The 24,963-nt window shown below is 41.1% G+C and overlaps 2 protein-coding genes across 2 annotated transcripts; one reads left to right on the forward strand and one right to left on the reverse strand.

Moving 5' to 3' along the window:
- Positions 1-5,025: 5,025 nt before the first annotated feature.
- Positions 5,026-5,679, reverse strand: LOC134210074 (uncharacterized). Its single transcript, XM_062686099.1, has one exon. It carries the CDS (start codon positions 5,677-5,679, stop codon positions 5,026-5,028), a length of 654 nt encoding a protein of 217 aa, XP_062542083.1.
- Positions 5,680-12,824: 7,145 nt separating this feature from the next.
- Positions 12,825-14,176, forward strand: LOC134210075 (uncharacterized). Its single transcript, XM_062686100.1, has 3 exons — positions 12,825-12,856; positions 12,923-13,338; positions 13,392-14,176. The coding sequence occupies exons 1-3, from the start codon at positions 12,825-12,827 to the stop codon at positions 14,174-14,176; spliced, it is 1,233 nt and encodes a 410-aa protein (XP_062542084.1).
- The last annotated feature ends 10,787 nt before the right edge of the window (positions 14,177-24,963 follow it).

A 24,963-nucleotide genomic window follows, 5' to 3' on the forward strand; every position in this document is an offset into this window, starting at 1 on the left:
AAGGCTACTGGAAACCTATGCATATCTATTACAAATAGAAACTGGCGCTTTATTACAGATGATGAAAAGCGAAACAAAATATTCAAAACGTCAGCGATATTTATACTATACTATACTATACTATACTCTATATATATTTGTGCGATATACTGTACTATTCAAAATTGAAATAATCAGTTTGAATATTTATTCAGTCAACCAAATACCTATTTATGTGGATGACTGTTACAGCCGCTGGATATCTGGAATCATTCCAAATATTGTACACCCTTCCGCAATGGCTACATATTTGCCAATCGGAAAATACAAAGAGCCATCGGATCTATCTCAAATAAAATCCAACTGGACGCGTGATCGTCGATAAATGTATTGTACTTAAGTCTTTTATGAAGTCACACCATGTCGTTGCAGTCTAGTTGAACAGCATCGCGGTGTATCGCGCATTTGGTTTAGATGCGACTGCGATCGTGTAATGTCGGAACACATCGGATTTAGTGGGATTTTTTTCTACAGCTCTTCCTCCATATACCAAGAAAGCCAATCTGTACGACCGGGCGCACTACATTGGTGGCCTTGACTTTTGCTGAGAAGAAGACCTGTGGCCACAGTACAGTTGATTGTGAAAAATGAAACGCCAATTATGATGCTGCGATTGATATTTGATCAAGTGCGATGTCGCAGCTAGATGGCTAGAGAAATATGAACGGCTGCAAAATTAATATGGAGACACAAAATTTTAAGGTTGTTATATTTTACAGTGGAATGGACCATTACAGATTTCGTGATAAAAATCGTACCTCAAACTAAAATAACAAATAGAGGGAAAGACGGCTTTGGCAGGTTTTGTTCTATTATTGGCAGGGGGGTTTTTGTCGATCAAATTTTATGAAATTTGGCCACAATGTTCTTTGATATGCAAAGAATGTTTAGGCCAAATTTGAGCATAGTCAGACATAAAAAACCCCCTGCCAATAATAGAACAAAACCTGCCAAAGCCGTCATTCCCCCTAGTTGTGTTGCTCCGTCCAATTACATTCGACGCAGAATCGTGTCCCCTTATTTTAAATTGAAAATTGACCTGATCGAATTATGGGATCAGAAGTGATGGCCAAAATACTTTTTATTCATACAAAAACTGCGTAAAAAAGTGTCACTTATTTTCCGGATACTTTTCCTTAACCCTTTCAGGACGACTTTTTTTGACGTCGATTTAACGTACAGATCTGGGTTTTCCCGCTCGATCCTGCCAAAACAAGTATAGGAAGAACAAAAAAGGTGTTGAAATTTTTTTTTTCGGATGTCCTAGGCCGTCCAAACTGTTATGGAGTACAAAACCACGATTGCACCAGAAAATATATCTAGAAACAAAATGTCGAAAGCCGATAATATGTCCAAGAATAGCTATGTGATCATAAGACATGAAATTATCGAGTTTGAATTAACGTAACCTATTTCATGGTCTCCAAAACCGGCATGGAGTTCAGAATATACGATCTACCCGATTAACCAAACCCTGAACGATGTATTCGTGCATTGCTAAACATCCCAGCAGGTCCATTGAGCCGAAAAAGTTTCACTAATTATGTTTACTAGCTACTACAGACCTTTTAGGCTCTCCGAAATGTTCACTCAACACTTTTACTAGCTACTACAGGCCTTTATAGATCTTCAAACAATCGTGGAGCTCAGAACGTGCGATCGAACGACTCGTGGAAGCAAATGATGCCATACTTAAATTATATTCTCGGTTAGTCTGATGGTTCTTTCGAACAATTTTCCAAGGAACTTTTATTTCAAAGCTTGAAAGCTTGATGCTTGAGTCAATGGTCCTTTCATTAGCGACTCATAGAGGATCGTCTGTATTATAGACCCTTTTTGGAGCTCGGATTATGTGATCTATTCAATGAACCAACTTATGAATGGTGTATGATATCAATACCAAATTTTCAAAACGACTCATCTGCTTTTGTAAACAAAAATTCAAACGTCGATTTGACGAATCTGAGAGCACTCCCACGCAAACCAACACCACCAACAGATAGCAGAAGCCTTCACCTAAGTGTTGATGGTGTTGGTTTGTGTGGGAGTGCTCTCAGATTCGTCAAATCGACGTTTGTATCTTTGTTAAAAAAAATGGTATTTTTATGATATCCTTGTAGGTCATTAAGTTGCTATGACTTCAATCATTATTCATACAAGCTACTACAGACCTTTTAAGTTCACCACTGCTTGATCATCCAAATCCACGTATGCAGAAGAAATCGCAGGATGACCTCATTGTCATTGTGCATCCTGACTCATGATTATTTTGGAGCACCTTGGACATTCGATCTCATGTCCGTGGAAATTAAGATCATATGATTATTACACTGGATTGGCTAAATAACAATGATGATGATATTTCGAAAGTGTTGATTGATCTGGAAGACACTATGGACTGAATTCAAGAACCGTATTCACGGGTGGGTAGATTGGGTGTATACTGACGATGAGGATATTGCAAAAACCTTGGTTGGCCGTGGGCTGAACTCTAGAATACTTTGAAGTACCTTGAGTATCTCGTATTAACGAAAATTGGATTTACATTTTGCGCATATGCTTATTGAACCGAATTGGGGGAGTACCTGTACTGACGATGAGGACATTGCAAAAGCCTTGATTGATGTGGTAGATATCAAGGGCTGATTTCAAAAACGTTTTTGATGCCTGTATGCTTAGAGAACCAAATTGGGTGTATACCGATGATGAGAACATTGCAAAAGTCTTGATTCATCTGCTAGATACCGTGGGCTGTACTCCAGAACGTTTTGGAGTACCTTCAGCATCTCGTATTCAAGGAAATTGGGTTTGCTTGATGCGTATATGCCTATTTAACCAGATTGGGCGAATACCGACAATGAGGGCATTGCAAAAGTATTTATTGATCTGATAGATACCGTGGGCTGAACTCCAGAACGTTTTGGAGTACCTTGAAGATCCCGTGTTTAAGAAAATTGGATTTGCATGACGCGTATCTGGAAGTGCTTAATGAACACTAAGCTGCGAGGTGGCTATGTCCCAGTGGGGAATGTAATGCCAATGAAGAACAAGAAGTACATGCTTTTTGAAGCGGATTGGATGTATACCGACGATGAGGACACTTGCCAAAGCCTTGATTGATCCGGTAGATATCGTGGACTGAATTCGAGAATGTTTGGATTACATTGAGCATCTCGTATTCCTGAAAATTTATCACAGGCATAACGTTCAGGAAGGCTCAACTTGTCTGAGTATCCAGAACTATGAAACAATGTGATTTAGGATTTAAACATGCCAGATTTATTTGCATACTCTCAGAAGCGAAATCTTACCAAGGTTTCGGATATCTGGGACTTCTGGGTATAGTAAACCTGACCCCTGATATTTTTCTTGCAAAGCCAACAAAGGGGACAGTTTTGCTGAAGTGGTGGCCTATCTCTCTTCTGTGATTTTGCACAGCCAATCTAAAACGCTGGGCTTGTATGACCCATCCGTCCTGAAAGGGTTAATCGATCTGCTCGTAACAAATTGCATTTGACGCAGAATCGTGTCCCATTGTCTCCTATTGAAAATTGATTGGACTGATGGGACTATGATATCAGAAACTATGGACAAAATGCATTTTTTTTATCAAAAAACCGCGTAAAAAGTGTAACTCATTTTTTAGACACTTATCCTTAACGCGGAATCCTGTCCTGTCCCATTGTTTTCTATTGAAAATTGGCCTGGTTATGGCCAATATACATTTTTGCATTTCTCGTATACTAAGTATACATAAAGGTTATAGGATCTCTCCAAGACCAAACTTTTGATAGAAGGCTAGGGACACTCCTCATGCCAATTGGCACTCTATGGGCTTCTGTGCGCTTTGAGCGGCACACGGTCGCTTCGATAGGACCTGCTTGCGGACACATGTAGCTTTTTGTAGAGGTTTAACAGAGCCCACTGCCAAACCCCACCACGTCCTAGGCAGGCACTCTAGCTCGCAGAGGTCGTGCAGAGGGGTTGTACAGCCCTTGGACATAGTCCCTGCTACCCCCTGATGTGTACATGTCTATGTGTGTGTGTTTTTTTTATTGAGCTATGACACTTTCGTCTGCACTTCCTCGCAAAACTGCTTGGAAACATTCACCATCTCACATTGGGCTCTGGGGATCACGTCTGCTAAGTTACCTTCCACAATTAGGTAATCTTGCTTCTATGGAAGCTTGCTTCCACCGTGGTGGGAGGAAAAACCCTCGACTGAGGAAAAAAACCTCCTTTACTTGTTTTGTTACCTTGCTTCCCCTCGGACCGCAAGATAAACTGTCTACTTCATGGATTCTACCATTCAAACTTTCCATCTTTCCATCCTATACGTGTCTTAACCTAAATTTCTCCGGTACTACCAATATGCTTCACTTCGAAAAAGTCGGCCTGTTGTGCTGTTCAGCACCACTCCTTTGTACTATCGCCGGTGTACCCAGCCTTCACCTTGAAGTGTCTGGTGTCTCAGCGACTTTAGCAGCTCATTCTTAACAATCTACTCGGTCTCGTGCCAACGGGGATTCTAGCTTACTCCGGCAGAGCCCCGGCAAAGGAGGTTCTTCCGAAACCGACGCCAACCAGCCGAGTGCCAAGGTCAGTCCAGCGAATCTGGGGGAGCAGGGCATCCGGTTCACTGGTGCCCTGACGACCCGTAACTGGTTGTATTTCATCGCAAACTAATCGGTCTAGTCCCCGGCGGCGGATCTAGCCTACGCCGACGGAGAGTTCCCCGTCGAAGGAAGTTCTCCCGATATCGATGCTCTTTGGTCGTTACGCCATTTCTTCTGCAACTCGGATAAAATCCGTGTATCTGCATTCCACGTGCTTTCCTCTCGACACATTTTTTTTCTATCACGTTCTCTTGGTTTCAACCGTGTATTTCCCTTCGAACTGCCTCAAACCTGGGGCATTCAAAGAACACGTGCTCCACCGTCTCCTCGACGTTCTCAAACTCCGGGTAAAAAACCGATGTAAATACTGTCAGAAGCAGCCGTGGCCTGACAGGAACTGTGTCAGGTGAAAGTTTACTTCGCCATGCTTCCTGTTCATCCACGTTGACAGGTTTGGAATGAGTCGGTGGGTCCACCTTCCATTGTCCGTAATGGACATCAGCCGGAACGCACTTTGTAGCATTCTATGGTTCCGCTTGGTTTCTAGCGCATTACCCCAAGCGGGGACTCCATACCGCAGTATCGATGACGAGACACTAGCTAGTAGACGTCTGGTGCTACTTCTTGGACCGCCAACGTTTGGCATGATCCTTGCTATTACGCTCATGCTCATAGCCTTCGCCGACTTTTCGCAGACGCAATCGACGTGGCTATTAAAATTTAGTCGGTCATCGATCATCACTCCTAGATGTTTGAGTGATCGCTTCGATACAATCGCATGATCACCAACGACAATCTCCATCCACTGAATCACCTTACAGTTGCTGACTAATAGCACCTCCAGCTTATGGTGAGCTATTTGCAGCTTCACTCCGTTCATCCAGCCGATCATTGATATCGCCTCCGTCGCCAACACTTCTACTTCTTCAAGTGTCTCGCTCATCACCGTTAGGTACACGTCATCCTCAAAACCAACGAATTTAACTTTTCTAGGCAACCGCAGAATCAGGACTCCATCGTACATCCCGTTCCAAATAGTTGGACCGAGAATGGAGCCTCAAGGAACGCCTGCTGTAACCCGCATCGACTTACGCCCTTCGTTAGTGTCGTACACCAACACTCTGCACTAAAAGTAGCTCTTCAGGATATGGCACAGGTAACCAGGGACCCGCATTCTATGCAGCGCTGATGCGATGGCTTCGAAGCTGGCACTATTGAACGCATTTTTTACGTCTATTGTTACCACTGCGCAATATCGATCTCCTTTTCGCTTCTGTTTGGACGCCTTTTCAGCGCTTTCGAGTACTGTCCGAATAACATCCACTGTCGATACTCCTTTGCGGAACTCAAACTGCATCTTCGACAGTCCGCGCTCGCCCTCCGTACATTTCGCAAGCCTATTCAGGATAATCCTCTCCAGGAGCTTCCCGAGTGTGTCCAACAGACATGTAAGTCTGTACGAAGCCGGATTACCCAGAGGCTTTCTTGGCTTTGACAGCAACACCAGCTTCTGAATCTTCCACATTTCAGGGAAGTTGCCTTCGTCCAGGCACTTTGGCAACACTGTTCTGAACATATCCGGACATGCCACGAGCGCAGCTTTCAGCGCCACGTTCGGTATTCCATCCGGACCGGGGGCTTTCTTCGCCTGCAGGCGCTTTGCCGCTTCTGCAAGCTCCTCATTGGACACTTGTTGGTACTCAGCGTTTGTTTCTTCTTCTATTGTTGGCCACGTGGTCGGGTCGTGTTGCGGGAAGAGACCCTCTACGATCTCCTTCAGCTTGATCGGACACTTTTCGGTTGGCATCGACGGACCCTTCATCTTCGCCATCACGACTCTATAAGCATCCCCCCATGGGTTGGCGTCTGCTTCTCGACACAACTCCTTGTAACAGTCCGGTCCTAGCAACCCAGAACGCCGCCTTACGCTCCTCTTTCTCTGGTTCCGTCCTCGCTCTCTGTGCCCGCCTCTGTGGCTCTAAGGCAAGCAGCATGAAGCGTACTGAGTCCCTCGTTCCACCAGTTAGCTGGATGCCGATTGCTCCTCGGCTCCAGTTTACGCGGCATTGCTGCATCACAAGCCGTTACCATTCTCCTTGTTAGCTCGACTGCATTTACGATCTCGGTAGCACTGTCCGATCGAAGTGCCTCGACAAAGAGGTCTTTGTTGAAGGCTTTCGTCTTCCACTTCCTCGCGCTGGTCATCCTTCTCCGCGTTTCACCATTGTTTCGTTGGCCGATACGGTAACGTATCGCCTGATGGTCGCTATGGGTATAGTCTTCACTTACTTTCCAGTCCATGTTTGTCGTCAGTGAAGGGCTACAGAACGTGATGTCAATTATAGATTCCCTCCCGTCTCTCCGAAAGGTGCTCACGTAGCCTTCATTGCACAATCGTACATCTAGCTTCGCTAGTGCTTCCTGCAGGACATATCCTCTTGTGTTGGTCACTCTACTGCCCCACTCCACGCACAGCCCAGGCATTAAAGTCACCTGCTATGACTACTGGCCTTCGTCCAATCAGCATATCTATGTGTGTGTATGTTTGTGTGTATGTTGTGTGTATATTACACATATCAAAGTGACATTTATATAACTGAAACATACGTAAAGTATAAAGCAGTTGCACGCATTGAATGAATTTTATTTAATTGATGAAAATTGTGAAAAATAAAAGAGTAGATTTTTAGCCAACTGTGTAAGACAACTACGGATGGGTTTAACCGTGGTCATCATCCTCGTGTTTTTGCTCCAGCTCTCCCATTCAAGGATGTTAACGATCATTCAGTAATTTGCGTACGATCATTTAGTAGTTTGTCAATAACACAGTCCAGGAGCTGAATTTCAAAATATGTTGTATGGTAGACTAAATGATAACAAAATTCCAATCATTTAGTTCATTTAGTTACTGCAACTAGCACTCTAACTCCGTTATTAATTGAATTCTAATAACGAACCATTAGGCAAAGTTGTAGAAAAACCATCGCTCTAGAAGTCCACCAAACAACATATTTTTAAATTCAGCTCCTGGACTGTGTTATTGACAAACTACTAAATGATCGAACGCAAATTACTGAATGATCGTTAACATCCTTGCTCCCATGGAATGTTTATGTTTCTTTAATTTCAGTACTCTGCAAAAATCGTTTTCGACACTATGATCGTATCTTTTGGATTATATTATATGATTTGCAATAATTCAAACATATTTTCAATATAACTTAAATCCTCATTCAAATGGTTCTCCATGATAATCTTTCTTCTTGAATATGACATTTATAAATTACCTCTATCTACCTTCGAATGATCATGAACTTCGTATGGAATGCAGGTTAATTCACACCTGTTAGAGCATGGGTGGCCTATAGGCAACTATGAGAACCTTCCAAGGCATTCCCTTCAACGGCTATATAATTGTGCAGTGACAAGTGATGATTGATGGTTTTAAAATTACTTCATTCCATTACTGCTGTGATTGAGACTGAAAATCTAAACACCAGAAATAGCGCATTGCGTGCACTGTCTCAAACATGCAAATTAGCATTCAACTTATTCAAGAGGCGGTTCCGTTTGCTCTTGTCTATTAGCACAACCATCTTCAGTCGCTTTGATGTTAAGTGCATTCAGCGGCTTTCGGTAGTCGTATGTAACTGGGTTATCCTGCTGGTACATTAAGACAGACCTATGGGCGAGTAACTGGGAGAAACTTTCCGTTTCTCAAATATCACTCGAAGGGTTGGCCTTTTTCAGAAAAATATATCAGAAACCGCATTTTTCTAATGTTCAACTTATTTTCATTGTACCTGAGGCTTGAATCCAGCGAGGTCTACAGACTTATTTTTTTACCGTGATCTCAGCAATTTGTTAAACTTTTACCGAGATTCGTAGAGTTGAAGACATCATCTTTACTAATTCCAATTTTTGTAATAACAATATTTACAATATTCCATACATGCATCGGAATATCTGGCATAATCTTAAATGATAGTTTCATAGGTATCGTTGCCAAACGGGCACATTCCAGGCTAATCAATGCCTCATGACAAAGCGCGCCTTGCTGCTCAATTTCCTTGAAAAGGTGCATTTTAGAATGGTCAGGGCTTTCAGATATAAATAACATAAGCATAAAAAATCACTGATTTTATACCCTCTTTTACGAAACTCTTCTCCCCGCGAGATAACTGCCCACCTATGGTCAATCTAAGGTAACGTCCTGAAAGATGTTTAATTTATCTTTCGAATCATACCAAAAAAATCCGCTATAGGACATATCTCGGCGAGTTTAACCAAACTACCAAATATTAGAAGAATCAGTTGAAATATTTCAAAAAAAATGGCAGCCTTTTAAACTGGCTTAGGGTTAAATTGACCCCAGTACACATACAAAAGGTTAAAAATATCACTATTTGACTGTCATCACGATTGTCTATATGAACTTGATGTTGAGTGCTGAATTATTTCATTTATGCCCATAATATATTGCACTCAATAACAACTGAGGAAACCATTACATGGCAGCCGCTTTCCGCACTCAATTAATTGAAAAATGCTTCAAAGTCTGGGTCAATTAGGGCCCTTCTCTCATTGATGATCATCTTTGAAGCAATTTTCAATTACTCAATATTTAACAACTGTTTAGCACAGAAAGTGATGTCACACGTTTGATTTTTTACGAGTTTAAAAACAAACAACATAAAGGCAGCAAGATATGTATGAAACAAATTAAACTTGTGCGTAGTATCAAACTGAAACAATTTACATCTCTAAAAATTCATATGCAAATCTCTTTTTTTCTAATTCCTTCAGTAATCACTCTCGAAAGCTCTCCGTAACAATTAATAACATTTATTATAGTTCAATAGTGACTGAAACTTACCTGACCAGTTTCAAGAAACTCTCATGTGCATCGCAATCGTTTAAATAAGTACTGGGTGAACTGGCAGATACGCGTGGCCATCGATTCGCATTAGAATCCGTGCAGAACAGACGACAGACTAATGACACCGCAACCAGAGCGCGACTTTGAGCGATCAATCGATTTGGCTTCACCCACCTGTCTGTAGTGCAGGTACTGGATGCAAGCTGGCCGTCTCACATCGAAGAAAAGAATTTTCGCAGTTTTTCAAACTTAAATAAATTACTCCGCCAAATGCCAATCGTTTGTAATGACTTTTATTGGTAACTGCGTTCGGAATAGTTTCTTGCTGGAAATGTCAAGACGAGCCAGTTCCGAGCCGTGCGGTAAAGATGATTTCCCATCAGAAAGCTCGAGGTGCACTAGTTGCATGGTAAGAAGGGTTTGGCGTTTGTTCGGAGATGAGGTTCAAGTAAGAGGCAGATTAGATGAAGTCCGATGGTCGATTACTGACGGCTTCGGTTTCTCACTTGGTGCGTGTTGTATCCGACTTTTGCCGCATCTGCGTTCGAGGGATGCATCAAAGATTTCTGAGCGGCTTCTTAGTTTTTAACAGCTTAAACAATCCAATTGATCAGTTTCAGCTTAAGCCACCCACAGTTGAAAGGCAGCGAGATAGAATAATTGGATCATTATGTATATAATTCCTATAAAAATAAACCCACATGCGTCGTTGCCTCATTAATCAGGAGAAGCTGCCCGTCAGCTTGTGTGAGACACTTTTGACACCTAACATGGAAACAAAAGAGCCCATCAGCCTTCCACAGGTACTCAAAAGTCACATTAGCTCTCGAACACGGTATCCAGTAGTGACTGTAATTTGTAAAAACGTACTGAGTATTAGCATCCGTGAGGTATTTCAGTTGAATAAAGTCAGTCATTTTTTATTTAAGATTTAGTCACGGTGGGAAATTTCAGATGAGTGCTCACTGCTAGCAACCACAAACCGGGGGAAAAATTCTTTAAGTGTCAGCAGCAAACAGGTCCTATTAATTGTAGTTACTTTAATATAGTTTGGCGCAGACATTTAATATAAATTTCTATCATTTTTCAAAAAACACCAGTCACAGTCATTTTCATATAATGTTTTTGTCCGTTCCATGCAAATTCAAATGAACTGAAGACAAATTCGCTCGTAATTAATGTCCACGCCGAGTGGCAAATGTTATCACCTTTGATTGAAATAATATCAAAATGGCCAGTTCGACTGGACTTCGTCTTCATATCCGCCAATCTAGTTATATTATAGTGACAAAACTTTTGACTGACGGTGTGTGCGAGTTGTATTTCAAAAACACAAGCCGCACCTAGAAGATCTCCTCCGTCGTCGTCGTTTTATGCATAACAGCGATGCCAGCCAGCCCACCCAATACCTGCTGAACATTTGAATGGAACGCCTCCCGGCGGTGACTGCCTTGCAAACCAATGATCACCAATAAAGTGTAGAAACGTCTTCTCGATGTGTCAAACGCATCTCGTGGATCATATTTAATAATTTACATATTAATGTAATTAATTACAGCAATAAATATATTTTTTACTGCAAATAGGTTATGGGAATTTCTACATTTGTCACTGTTCTAGGTGAGAACAAAGCAAGGAGATGGTGGCAAGCGAGTCATTCGAAAGTGGATCCATGCACACAGTACGTTTAAAACCAGTAGTGTAAGCAGATATCTGTAACAGGAATTATTTCTAGTAGTTATTCATTTTCCAGTCGAAGATCCACTAAACCACCCCACACGGAATTCCGCGGAATTTGAGTATGGCAAAATCAGATTTTTTGATTTCGTTACGTATCGTGAAATTTAAAAAAAATCGACAGAAAATCACACTTTTACAGAATTAAACGTAATTTCGCGCAATTTCGAAATGAATTTTTAATAATTTCAATTTTCATATCACAAAAAAATTCTGCTGCGCCGCTGAATAAAGCCATTCAAACTTTAATCAAAATTTTATAAATATAATTCACTTCACTAAGTCTCACTATGTGGTACAATCCAATATCTTCAACAGAAACGCATTTAACTTTCGGCTTGAAAGTATCTTAATATCTTCAATGTTTTGTTGAAGGTGTTCAAGTATACTTCCCTTGGCCATGGTTTTAAAAGTTAATATTTGGCAACAAACGTAAATGTCTTTAGCCAATTGGTTAAACATTATTCTCAAGGTCTGCAAAGATTTATAACTCATAATTTTAAGCATTATATTTTTTTTGGCATTTTTTTGCCTTTCTCGTACAACAAAGTTATACCGAAAGGCTATCATTTCACTTCGAAAACGAACTTTTTATATAAGTCTCGGAGTCTTATTATACCAATCGACTCAGCTCAACGATCTGAGCAAATGTCTGTCTGTCCGTGTGTATGTGTGTGCACAAAAGCAGGGAAACACATTAGAAAACTTTTCATATAGTAATCCACAACAAGTTGCATTCGACAGCCTTGTTGATCACTACTGAATTTGATAACGATCGACCGATGCGTTTGAAAGTTATGAAGGAAATGGTACATCGAACCATATAAGCTCCATATAAGGTTGCCTTGGCTAAATGCGAGAAAGGCTGTATCACTACTCGGTGATTTAAGTTGGGTTTTTATCTAACAGTCATATTTTTTCAAGTTTAATCTTTTGTGTTTGAATCTTTCGCTTCTCTTACATAAATAATGGATAGGTAGGAAGATAAACATTGAGTTTTGAAACATATTGTTTGGAAGGTTCTGCCCCAAATTAGTTTGATTACACTGGCGATCATCTCGTCAGAGCTATCCACTGAATAGTAACAAGGCAATCTCGATTGAACTGTCACATCATGTCCTAGCTTTCAGCAAACACGTATTTGGCCGAGAATGGTGACTTTTTATTGCTAAAACACAGCAAATAGTTTACAGGAAATCAGCAAAAAAAAACCTTTTTACTGAAGTCTGTTCTTTATTTTGCTGAGCTGCAGAAATAAAAACTGACTGTGTATTCCTTAATATTGCGAAAATTGCTAAGATACTCAAAATTACCTTCATCCCTCTTTCCCTCTTTTATCTTAATTATTCAGATCTGCTACAGATTTCTCTACATTTCATTTCCAATGGATTGAATCTTCAGCCAGCCCAGATTCATCATGGAATGCTGAACGTTTTTCGGTGTGTAAGGCAATGCGAGGTGTTTTGCATCGAGTCACCGGGACGCAGACCTGCAACAAGCTCTATGGAAGCCTCTAAGCCACCAATCGCAGTCGAGCCTTTCCCGTCAACGATATGCAGCCGTCCTTGTCCTACGTATGGTGTTGGTGAGGAGGTCTTCCAAAATCCTCACGCAGGCAAGTACCCCAATGTTTTGCATTCGCCGCTTGCAGTTCCTCGCATCCGCCACAGAAGCCACATGAACAACTGCTGCTTTACTACCAAAATGTAGGCGGAATTAATTCCACGGTCGAGGAGTACCGCCTTGCAGTGTCTGATCAGTGCTTCGATATCATCGTTCTCGTTGAGACTTGGCTGAATGATGTCACACTTTCCAGCCAGATATTTGGTCCTGCTTACGAGGTCTTTCGCTGTGATCGAAATTCAAACAACAGTCGTAAATCCGTAGGGGGCGGAGTACTGATAGCCGTGAATTCCAGTCTTAAATCAAAAGCTGTCGTTAACACTTCGTGGGATTGCCTTGAACAGGTTTGGACAACGATCGAGCTTAGAGACCGGAAACTGTATTTGTGCGCTCTGTATATTCCGCCCTTGTCGGTTCGGGATATGGGATATGTTGAAACCCACTGTGATTCGCTTTCTATGCTCTATAAATAGCAACTGCTTTCGATGAAATTATAGTTCTTGGGGACTACAATCTACCGAGCATAACCTGGATCGCTACACCTAATGGCTATCTTTATCCGGACACCGATCACTCTTCTTTACACAACGGAGCGGTAAAGCTTCTTGACAGCTATAGCTCAGCAGCACTAGTTCAAGTTAATTCCATCGCCAACGAGAATAATCGTTGTCTTGACCTCTGCTTCATTAGCGATCAATGCACAGCATTATCTTTATCTATTGCACCTGCGCCACTAGTCAAATCAGTGGCACATCACCTGCCGCTGCTCGTCATGGTAAATCGCGGTTTGAAGCATGCTTTCAACGACTCTCATGAATCCATATCCTTCAATAATCGCAGAGCCAACCATCGTAATATCGCTGAGCTACTGTTTTCTATCGATTTGCACATTCTGGATCTAGAAGATGTGAATATCGGAGCGCAAACATTTTCCAACGTATTGGCGTATGTCATTGATCAACACGTGCCGAAGAAAGTCTGTCGTAAGGTAGTTAGTCCTTCATGGTACTCGAGCTCGCTGCGACGTTTGAAAACTACTAAAAGAGCTGCTTTGAGGCAGTTTACCAAGCATCGTTCAGTCTTATTTCGGAACCATTATGTTAGGCTCAACTATGAGTTCAAGCGAGTCACTAAGGAATGTTACTCTCAACATCAGCTTAATATCCAACGCAACCTCAAGTCGCATCCTAAACGCTTCTGGCAATATGTCAACGAGCAACGCAAAGAATATGGATTACCTACATCCATGACGCTCAACGACAACACGGCATCTACGACCTAGGGCATCTGTTCGTTTTTCTCCGAAAAGTTCTCGAGCGTGTTCTCAAATGAGGTATTATCAGCCGTGGAAATTGAGAACGATGTGCCCCGACCGTCAATCAAACACTTGTCACCATTGTCATTGCTGCAACGATGGATATCAGTACTTCTTCCCGACTCAAACGTAGCTTTTCTCCGGGACCCGATGGATTTCCCTCGGTTCTTCTGAAAAGACATATGGATGTTCTGGTGACCCCGATACTTCTTATCTTTCAAGCATCTATCAACAGTGGTACATTTCCTGCTTGCTGGAAAACTGCGAACATGTTTCCGGTACACAAGAAAGGCAACAAACGTGACATTAATAACTACCGTGGTATCACTTCTTTAAATGCAGTTTCAAAATTATTCGAGCTGGTGATTTTGGAGCCACTTGAGGCCCATTGCAAACCATTTCTCAGCAACGACCAACATGGCTTTACACCCGGGCGATCGACAGCTACCAACTTGCTCTGCTTGACTTCCTATATAACCGATAGTATGGTCCAACGTGCACAGACGGATGTGATCTACACGGACCTGGCCGCTGCATTCGATAAAGTGAACCACGATATTGCGATTGCAAAAATGAAGAAGTTCGGCATTAACGGTTGTTGTCTAAGATGGTTTCGTTCATACCTCACACACCGTAAGACTGTGGTTGTAATCGGAGATTGCCAGGCGTCCAGTTTTATTTCAACATCAGGTATACCTCAAGGTAGCCACTTGGGTCCGTTCCTGTTTCTACTGTACTTCAACGATGTGCATCTAGCTCTGAAGGCTCCACGGCTATCATTTGCAGACGACTTGAAAATGTTTTGTCTCATTCGCTCTACTGAAGATTGTCGCTTTCTTCAGCAACAGCTTGAAGTGTTCGCTGATTGGTGCAGGCTAAACCGTATGATGGTACACCCAAAGAAGTGTTCAGTAATTTCTTTTTCACGGATAAAAAATCCGATTTGCTTTAATTATCGTTTACTGAATGCAGAAGTCGAACGCGTTGACCATATCAAGGATTTGGGAGTAATCATGGATTCCCAACTCACATTTAAGCAGCATGTATCGATCTCTCGATTGCATTTTCAGAATTGCTAAAAATTGCTGACATCTATTGCCTAAAATTGTTAGACTGTTCCTTATAGCGTTCCATCTTAGAATATTGTTCTGAGGTATGGAGCCCAAACTACAACAACGGCGTTGAAAGAATTGAGTCGGTACAACGCAGGTTTTTGCGCTTCGCACTACGTAAGTTACCCTGGAGAAACCCTGTTCAACTGCCGAGTTACCACGATCGTTGTCAACTAATTCACCTGGAGCCCCTGCATGTGCGTAGGAATACGGCGAGGGCTCTGTTTATTGCTGACGCTCTTCAAGGTCGCTTAGATTGTCCATCGCTTCTTGGGCAAGTGAACATCAACGTACCAATTACAGCATGTACGGTGCGATGAATGGACTGCAAAGGATATTTAATAGAGTCGCTTCAGCGTTCGACTTTAGTGTTAGTCGCCTAAACCTAAGACGTCGGTTTTCCAGTTTGTTTGCTTCTCGTGTATAGTTCTACGATTCTGTTTATTTTTGTAACATGTTAAACCGCTTTAGTATTAGTTATTGTAACCTTATTTAACATCATTTGGGCTGTAGGGTGCCTGTTGATATACTTATAATAATTAAATAAAACAAGTAGGCTGAACCCGGTACTGTCCCGCATAATCCGGGACGTTTGGTCACTGTAACGTGATGCGTAGATGCAGATAGAGTGATGGTGTTGCTAAAGTAAGCTCATCCCAAGCCTGCCATTGTTAGAGATCGACTCCCACCGCATTTCACCAAAGAATTTTTCTAATTGTTCTCACAAAAAATTAATGAGAGGAAGTGATAAAACGAAAAAATGTTTTCATCTTGTAGTCACGATTTTTGCTTATCTTCCAAGGCTAACTCTATAGAAAAAAGTGATGGATGAAAAATGTCTCTCACCATAAACAATGCAAAAAAATTGCTCACCTAACATTTCCAACGGCCCTTTGTGAAAATTTAGAAAAAGTCAAGTTTTATACTAAAATCAATAGCTTTCATACTACTTAGATATGTTAAAAAGACCATTTTGGAAAATTTTACAGATTCAACAAATCGTCATGAATTTGGTTGAAAATTAGCCTAGGAGACTCTATTCAAGATGGTAATTGAAATGGAGGAGTGGCACTTTAAATCTATGATACTTTTCAAAATGGTGAACAGAACTATCAATATGAAAACAGTTGAATGGCTGCAGCCAAGAAGTCGAGTCAAGTACGAGACACTGAAGACGACCTTACTGTTGAGGTCGAAATACGTATCTGTCAAAGGTACAATCAAGTAGTGGAATTAAATGGAAATGTACAAACTCGTCCTATGACAAGGAAAAATACTATTTATTATAAAAAAAAATGCGTAAAAGAATGTCACTCATTTTTCAGTCACTTTTCCCCAACCGATTTGCTTCCAATAAGTTGCCTTCGACGCAAAACGCTCTCCCATTGTTTCCTATTGAAAATTGGCTACTCTGATGGGGCATGGGCTCAAAAATAATGGCCAAAATACTATATTTTATATTATGCAAGATAACGGCACCATCACCGCTAGGCGGATTAATCAGGATTTTTTTTCTGAAAAACCCACATTACATTTAATCTTTTAAAAAATATGAGAAGAACAATCTTCAGGAATTTAAGGATTTTTTTAGAACATTTTCCTACTAGAATTCCTATCGGTATGAAATTATTTCAGAATTTCATTCGAATTTTATTTGTAAATTCAACATTTCTTTTGGAAATTTGTTATGAGCTTCCTTTGAAAATATTTTTACTTCTAGAGTATCTCCTTAAATTTCATTAACCGTTGAGGAATTCAAATAAGAAAATTTCTTTGCAAATTTCTACAGGAGTTTTTTCAAGCATACTTCCTCCATAGAGTCAAACCTCCGTACAAACTGCCGTACCATGGTCAACTTAATCAAAACGCTCTCCAAGCCCCCCTGGACCAGTAACAAGGGTAGTCGTCTTAGTGTCGGACAAGCAATTATAGTTAGTTGACTTCTGTACGTTCCTGAGTCCACCTGCATTGTATACCGCAACTTCCGCATCATCCTGTCTCCAACCTTCAACAGCAATATTCATATCGCCTTTGGTATCCCACCCTTCACACCAGCAGGCATCTTGCCATTTCGCCATCGTGTACAGGCGGCTATATTCCACAATGAGGCCGGAACTACTGACGGGAATCACATGATCCCTCTCCTTATTGAAGAGGATCGACCGATTCCTGCACACGGTGGCCTGGATCAGTCTCCTCCAGTATCCAGGATCCACTGGTATGGAGCGAGCTGCAAGCCTTCCTTCATAACCAGTATAAATCACTCTATCGATAGAAGCAGTTCCAAGAAAGGAGACAACACGGAGGCTCTTCGTAGATCAGATGCTGAATTGTTGAAATTGTTGTTACACCGACGGTTACGTTATGAGGCAAAGGATTGGCTTAGGAGTCATAGGTAGTAGTCTGAATCAATGCAATGTTTCCGGCTGAAACCACGGCCCTATTCAACATTTATCGCCATCACTACACTCTAAGTCAAACCAATCCTAGTCGTTATAAGCGCTGGGAGTGCAATTGCTTCGCTTCATAGAGATTTCTCTAGACATCCATAGATTCAGGTCAACGTCAACATACAACAGTCGACTAGCTTCGCCTGAATCATGGGGCATTAAGAAAAGAATACCGTGCAATCAACCTTCTTTCAGGATTATCCAAATTTTTTGAAAAGCGATTTATCGATTTATAAGAACGTCTTGCTCGAAGAACAGTCTTCCGAAAATTCTTCCGAAAATTCCAAGTTGCACTCGGCTCCCTACCCCCTTCAGCTTCACGTAATTTATAAAAAGCTCCTTATTACCTTATTCCAAGTCACCAAGGTATGCGCACATCCTAGCATAGGTTCACCAATTGGCAGGAATGATCCCTTTGGATATCGCTTTAGTAAGACGAAGAACAAGTTAGTTGGGGAATGTCTGAGTTTCAAGCGGTGCGGAATTCGGTTGATGAATTTTAGGTTAAGTTCCATAATATTTTCCAGTTCTAGAAATGAAATGTTAACTATTGCAGACCCAAAAACATGTAAAAATTACTAAATTCAAAGGCTAAAAGAATATTACGGTTGACTACTATGTAATTTTGTTTGTACTTACAAAATTTATTCAGTAAATAAATATTAGTTCATCGGTGTGCAATCACCACATGAGTATTATGTAATTCGTACTGCTTCTTCTGATAATAATCATCAAAATTGTTTAAAAACGAGTTCTAAATTGCATTAAATTAAACTGTATTGCTCCTTGTTTGTTACGCCGATGCATTGTAGCACTCTCTGCTGTGACGATTGTTAGCCCGAAGCTAATGATGGGTTTTGCATCTCAATTGAGATCTCGTTGCTAACCATTAGCGTGATATCATCCAACCACGATCATCGGCACCGCAAGTGCCACCAGATCAGATCAATAGCGCTAGATCCTGATGCGATAGAACCCTGCCGCGCTGCTTGCGATGGCATCGATTTGTTCGGATATTATTCACATAACGGATATTGCAACATTCGCCGTCAGCCATATATAATGCCGATGGGTACCCGCAGAAATAGATGAAATGTCAAACTAACATGCACTTGCGAGTGATGAACATACGCACAAAGGTAGACTTAAACCAGATTCCGATTCATCCAAATAGTGCTAATGGCTAGAAGAGGCGTAAGTTTTCACTACTCGGTGCCGTTCAAGGTAGGGTAATTTTACATTTAAGCTGGTTAAAATATTTGCCAGATCAAAGATGGTTTATATTTTTTAAAGCAAAACTTCGAAATTTTACGCACACAAATGAAAATTATAGAAATAGTTCCCTTTTTTATTATTTCTTGCCAACTTAATTAAGCAAATCTACGTTGCACGTCTGAACTAAAGGACGAACTATTGATCTCGAAATGCGTAGACTTCATATGAGACGAACATTCCTCCAAAATAACAGACTTTATAAAAATCAAACGGGAGAAACTGCTAGTAAAAAAGAAGAAATAATATCATATGCCACAGACCTCTGCAGACTTGCCGAATCTCGTGCGAAAAAATATTATAACGGTGCCACCAGATTTGCACCGGAGTCCAAAACGGATAGATGCTTTTACCGTTGGGCACGGGAAATTAATTTGTCACGAAGCTGCACTTAAAATGTAAGCCTTCAACTCCGTGCGCAGCATCCGATAGAGCAAGTTTAATTATGATGACTAATTTTACCGCCTGCCGAACGGCTATTTAAGGCACAATGCAAATCAAATGCTTCTTGTTGATAGCTCGCTGAACGATCACGAATTTATCCAAGATTGCTTTTTCCCTCCTTCGGTGGCAGTTTATGCTTCTGTTGTATGTTGCAAAATAGCGGCTGCAAATCTTTTTAGTTATTTGTAATACACAAATATTGATGACTTGCTATAAAATTCACTAGTGTCAAGTGTCCACCTTTTACACAAGCTGTAAGTAAGCGAATTCCACAGCCAGGTGTAGAAAGAAAATCTGTATTTGAATCGATTATTCAGCATCAGCTCTCCACAGATATGAAAGGTTTCTGTTCCGGTTTTTATCATATTCTTGAAAAGCAATTTAATTTGTTTCTTATTTTTGTGTTTTTCAATTTTATTAGTGCTTTATAGAGTTGATATAATTTTCTGAAGCCATTCTGGAAATCGGGATTTCTCCTGACGCATTCGTTGCACAAATCTTCTGGTGTGGCCTATTATTGGCGTAAATGTGAAATCACTTATTGGATCATTAGCCTCCAGGAGGTCAACTGCGTTTCCAACTACGCTATGGACCGCACACTCAGAGGGAGATTGGCGTTTTGGGGGAAACCCATTTCGACGTCATCGACATTAACGAGGAAATTCCAGTTGTATGAGTTCGTCTTCACGGTAGCATGCCGGTTACGGTCGCGTCGGGGAGAACAGTACATAACGCACCCACGCGACAAAATGGCCTCACTCATCACTCTTCTTCTTTTTATTGGTATTACATCCCCCACTGGGACATTGCCGCCTCGCTGCTCAGTGTTCATTCAGCACTTCCACAGTTATTAACCGCGAAGTTTCCAAGCCAAGTTACCATTTTTGCATTCGTATATCATGAGGCTATCACGATGATACTTTTATGCTCAGGGAACTTCCAAACCGAAAATTGCCTAGACCGGTACTGGGAATCGAACCCAGCCCGGTAGATGTAACATCATCAACAATTATCCACTCCATCTCATCTTCCTAGGAAATATGAACGCCACCACTCTGCCTTGGGCGAGTCAAGGTCACATCCCCATGGCGTTTGCATCCTCGAAGCCTTTGAGGATAGACACTCGGCTGTTCTTAATGATGGTTACGCTACTTTCATCAACGGGCATTCCGCTACCTCTATTGACGTCACTGCGTCTAGGGGATCTATCCTTCCGAACTTAAAGTTGGAGGCAAACACCGATCTACACGGGAGCAATCATTACACCATTCTTGTTAAGAAAATTATTTTGAGCTTTTAGTGGAATGTCTTCACTTGTCATAAGACGAGTTTGTACAATCCCATTGAATTCCACCACTTATTTGTATCTTGACAGATACGTATTACGTATTTTGTTTTTATAAATGACCCTTCCTCCATTCGCCCCCATTCCTTCGAAAGGATGTCCTATGCGAATTGCGATCAATTGGATCTGCTGCACGAAAATTTGTCTACGAAAATGGTTATTTTTTCAATGGCGCTTGGTGCGATTTGATAGAACCCGACCAATAATGGAAAGGATATTGAAAGGGTTCCCTGGGCCAATCGGGTTCAATCAATCAATCATTAAGTTTGAGGTGGGCGCTTGTTAAAATTGGGAGGAGAGACAAGGGCAAAAACAAGGATGGTGTAGTGATTGCTCCCGTATAGGTCGGTATTTGCCTCCAACTTCAAGTTCGGAAAGATAGATCCCCTAGCCGCAGTGACGTCAAAAGAGGTAGCGGAATGCCCGTTGATGAAAGTAGCGGAACCATCATTAAGATCAGCCGAGTGTCTATCCTCAAAGGCTTCGAGGAGGCAAACGCGCGCCACTGGGATGTGCAGCTTGACTCGCCCAAGGCCGAATAGTGGCATTTATGTTTCCGAGGAAGATGATATGTGGAGAATGTTGATGATGTTACAGTGGAGAATTGTTGATGATGTTACATTCTGTCTACCGGGTTGGATTCGATTTCCGGTGCCGGTCTAGGCAATTTTCGGTTTGTAAATTGTCTCGAGATCCCTGGGCATGACGTCGCAGTAAAACGTCGGCGAAAAAAGGTGATCTGCTAGTACTTTCCGAAAGTGAAAGTTGTGCTAAAGATTTCAAGCTAAAATCCAACTGACCGGTAACCGCATTCAGAACAGCGCAATGGTTAATAAAAACAATAATGCCCTGCTTGGCACGTTTAAAAACGGCTAATCGTATCTGGACCTCTGCATCAATACGGATCCATCTGATGGCCTCCGGAACCTAGACCCGTGGACATCATGGCTAGGAAATGGAATATAAACCAGTGACATCACCATGGTCCTTGTAATATTTACCAGGATAATTTTACAAAGGAAACTTAAATTCCATAATATTTGTTTATTATTATTATTTAATTTATTTGTGCTAAGCTATTTTTTCCTAGTCTTCTTTTACGCCCAGTGCTGTGGATGATGCTTTAAAATGAAATTAAAACATTTTTGCAGGTCGCTTGGTTGGATCTAGGAGCGGTCTAGGAGCATAACGCTATTTGGCATAAGGTCATTTGGCATAAATGCCATTTAGCATAACGGACATTTGATATAATTTTAAAATGCAACAAAAAAGTGGATCATTTGGCATAATTTTGAACTGCTGAAGAGAAATGATCATTGGATGTATTTTTTCACATAGTTAGAGTAGATCAAGGATATGTTCTGATATATTTATACTGAAGATAGACATTTTTAGAAAGGACGGACTGACGAAATGGCAGAACTACTTCCGGGAAAGGGATCACATTCGTCATTGACTTAGTCCAGGAAACGGCTACACCCAAAAAAAGAATCTTAATTCCCCTTCCTTGATTCTGGACAAACACCTTCTTTTGAAGAATGGATCAAATCCAAGATTGTCTCAATCCGGGCAAACGTCTTCTTTCAAAAAGGAATCACCATTGCTGTATTCTGGGCAAACTTCAATTTATATAATAGGAATCACTTTTACTTTTGAAGAAGGAATCAAACTCATCATTGCCCTTTTGTGGGCAAACGTCTACTTTTAAAAAAGGGGTCACATCCACAATCGCCTTCATTCGGAAAACGCCTACTTTTTAAGAAGGAATCACAACCATCATTGCCCTAATCCGGGCAAGTGTCTGCTTTTAAAGAAGTGGTCACATTCACCCTTGCCTTAATCCGAGTAAGCTCCTAGTTTTGATAAAGGGGACACATCCACTATTGCCTTAATCCGAGTGAGCACCTACTTCTAAAGAAGAAGTCATATCTACCATCGCCTTATACCGTGCCAACGCCTTCATTTAAAGAAGAGATCACGTCCACAATAGTCGTAATCCGAGAAAACGCCTACTTTTAAAGAAAGAATCACATCCACCATTGCTTTAATTCGGGCAAACCCCTACTATTAAAGAAGGGATCATATTCATCATTGCCCAAATCCGGACAAGCGCCCACTTTTAAATAAGTGATTACATACACCATCGCCTTTTGCGGGCAAACGCCTTGTTTTGATAAAAAAAAGGGCCCATCCCACATTGCCATAATCCTAGCGAACACTCATATAAAAACCAGATTAATCCACCTAGCGGCGATGATGCCTTTCTCGTACATCGTAAAATGTACTGACAAAATCACATAGGAAAGGTCAAAAAAGCACTTTAGGGAGATAGATCGCATATTTTCTATCATTTTGCATTAATTACTATACATTCCCATCATTCTTGAAAAAAAATTTTTTTTTTCGATTTTGAAATTTTTTTTCCAAGGGGGGACCCTTGGGAAAAAACAATAATTTTTCAATAATTCCGAAATGCAATGTCCGATCAGGCCAATTTTCAATAGCAAACAATGGGACCGCATTCCCCGTCGAATGCAACTTGTTGCGAGTAAATCGGGTAATGCTATGTTCCAAAAAGTGTGTCTACAAAATTTGTACACATACACACATACACACACATACATACATACACACAAACAGACATCACCTCAATTAGTCGAGCTGAGTCGATTGGTATATAACACTATGGGTCTCCGAACCTTCTATCAAAAGTTTGGTTTTGGAGTGATGTTATAGCCTTTACGTATACTCAGTATACGAGAAAGGCAAAAAGAGATTGCATCCACCATTTTCTTAATCCGAGCAAGCGCTTATTTTGAAAGAAAGTATCACATCCACCATTGCCTTAATTTGAATACTTTTGAAGAAGGGATCACATCCACCATTGCAATAATCCAGGCAAGCGCTTAATTAAAAAAAGGGATCATATCTATCAGTGCCTAGTTTCAAAGAAGGGATCATATACACCATTGCCTTAACCCGGGCAAACGCATCCCGATGGATGCTTTATTTCAAATGGAGAGATAACGTCAGTCATTGCTTCATACTCGATTAATGCATACTTTCTTCGAATAATAATATAGAACAAGACTAGCAAAAGCCGTCATTGCTCCTACCATAAATCTGATATTTGCGCAACCGAAACCCATGTGCTTGGTAAAACGGCACATAACATAAGCAACATGATTTTCGAAGTGTCAACTTCTTGAATGCTCACACCGACCATTGTAATGATCGGAAAGGGAACAAATAATCTCAAAAAATCAAGCGTGAATAAAGCATGAGCGTCAATGCTAAATGTATGTTTAAGCCAGATTTAACAGTACATTGATAAGTCGGTCATTGCAGGTTTAAATTATTGGGCAATACCTCAAGTAGGTCGACTCCCGCAACCGCCACCAATCACTACGCGTGGGACAGCTCTTCGTTAATTGCCTCATCGTTTAATAACACTGAGCGCAACTAATTTAAATCTCTAAGGCATGCGATCGTGTCGCCTTTGCCAAGTGCGGTACTTACAGAAATGCATCCGGAAAGGGCACTACTGGGGTCATCCTGCATGCTGCTTGACTTGAACCGGCCCAGCGGCTGATCGATGCTGAACGATTTTTGTCCGATTCAATGAATGAAGCATAAACCTAAGCTGGCAAACGTTGGATGGCGGCAATCCTTGGATAGGCATAATGTTTTTATTTTGTTTTTGTTCGCAATTGAAATCAAACTGTAAGACTCGTCGATGTATATCAGTTAAGAGAGATGAGTCAACGTAAGGGATAAAACCATCTTAATTATTAGTTAGCTTTTATCATCTTATCGGTGTACCTCAATTACCACAGCTTTCGATTTTTTTGTAGATTGTTTTATTCATCAGTCTAGACGCGATTATCCAAAAAAGTTTACTAAAATTTTGTTCGAACAAAATTGATATTACTTATTGTAGTATGATAAGACTCATTAATATATTCTTTAAAAATAACGGCAACTCACAAGCAGCAGCACTGAGCTTATAGGCATTCAGCAATTCCCCTGTGTCTACTAAATATGATAGAAGAATGCTCGTGTTTTTTTTTCGTACCACAGCGCATCATGCTCCTGATTATGGCCTGCCAAGTGCCGGCTTGAATGTTCTCT

This window comes from Armigeres subalbatus, chromosome 2, assembly GCF_024139115.2.
Source record: "Armigeres subalbatus isolate Guangzhou_Male chromosome 2, GZ_Asu_2, whole genome shotgun sequence".
NCBI classification, from domain to species: domain Eukaryota; kingdom Metazoa; phylum Arthropoda; class Insecta; order Diptera; family Culicidae; genus Armigeres; species Armigeres subalbatus.

Excerpts from the sequence above, each read along its gene's own strand:
- LOC134210075 (XM_062686100.1), top strand. The coding sequence starts at position 12,825 with ATGCAGCCGTCCTTGTCCTACGTATGGTGTTG. Across the intron at positions 12,857-12,922 it reads TTGTCCTACGTATGGTGTTG|TTCCTCGCATCCGCCACAGA; the intron begins GTGAGGAGGTCT and ends CGCCGCTTGCAG. Across the intron at positions 13,339-13,391 it reads GGGATATGTTGAAACCCACT|TTCTTGGGGACTACAATCTA; the intron begins GTGATTCGCTTT and ends ATGAAATTATAG.
- LOC134210074 (XM_062686099.1), bottom strand. The coding sequence starts at position 5,679 with ATGTACGATGGAGTCCTGATTCTGCGGTTGCCTAGAAAAGTTAAATTC.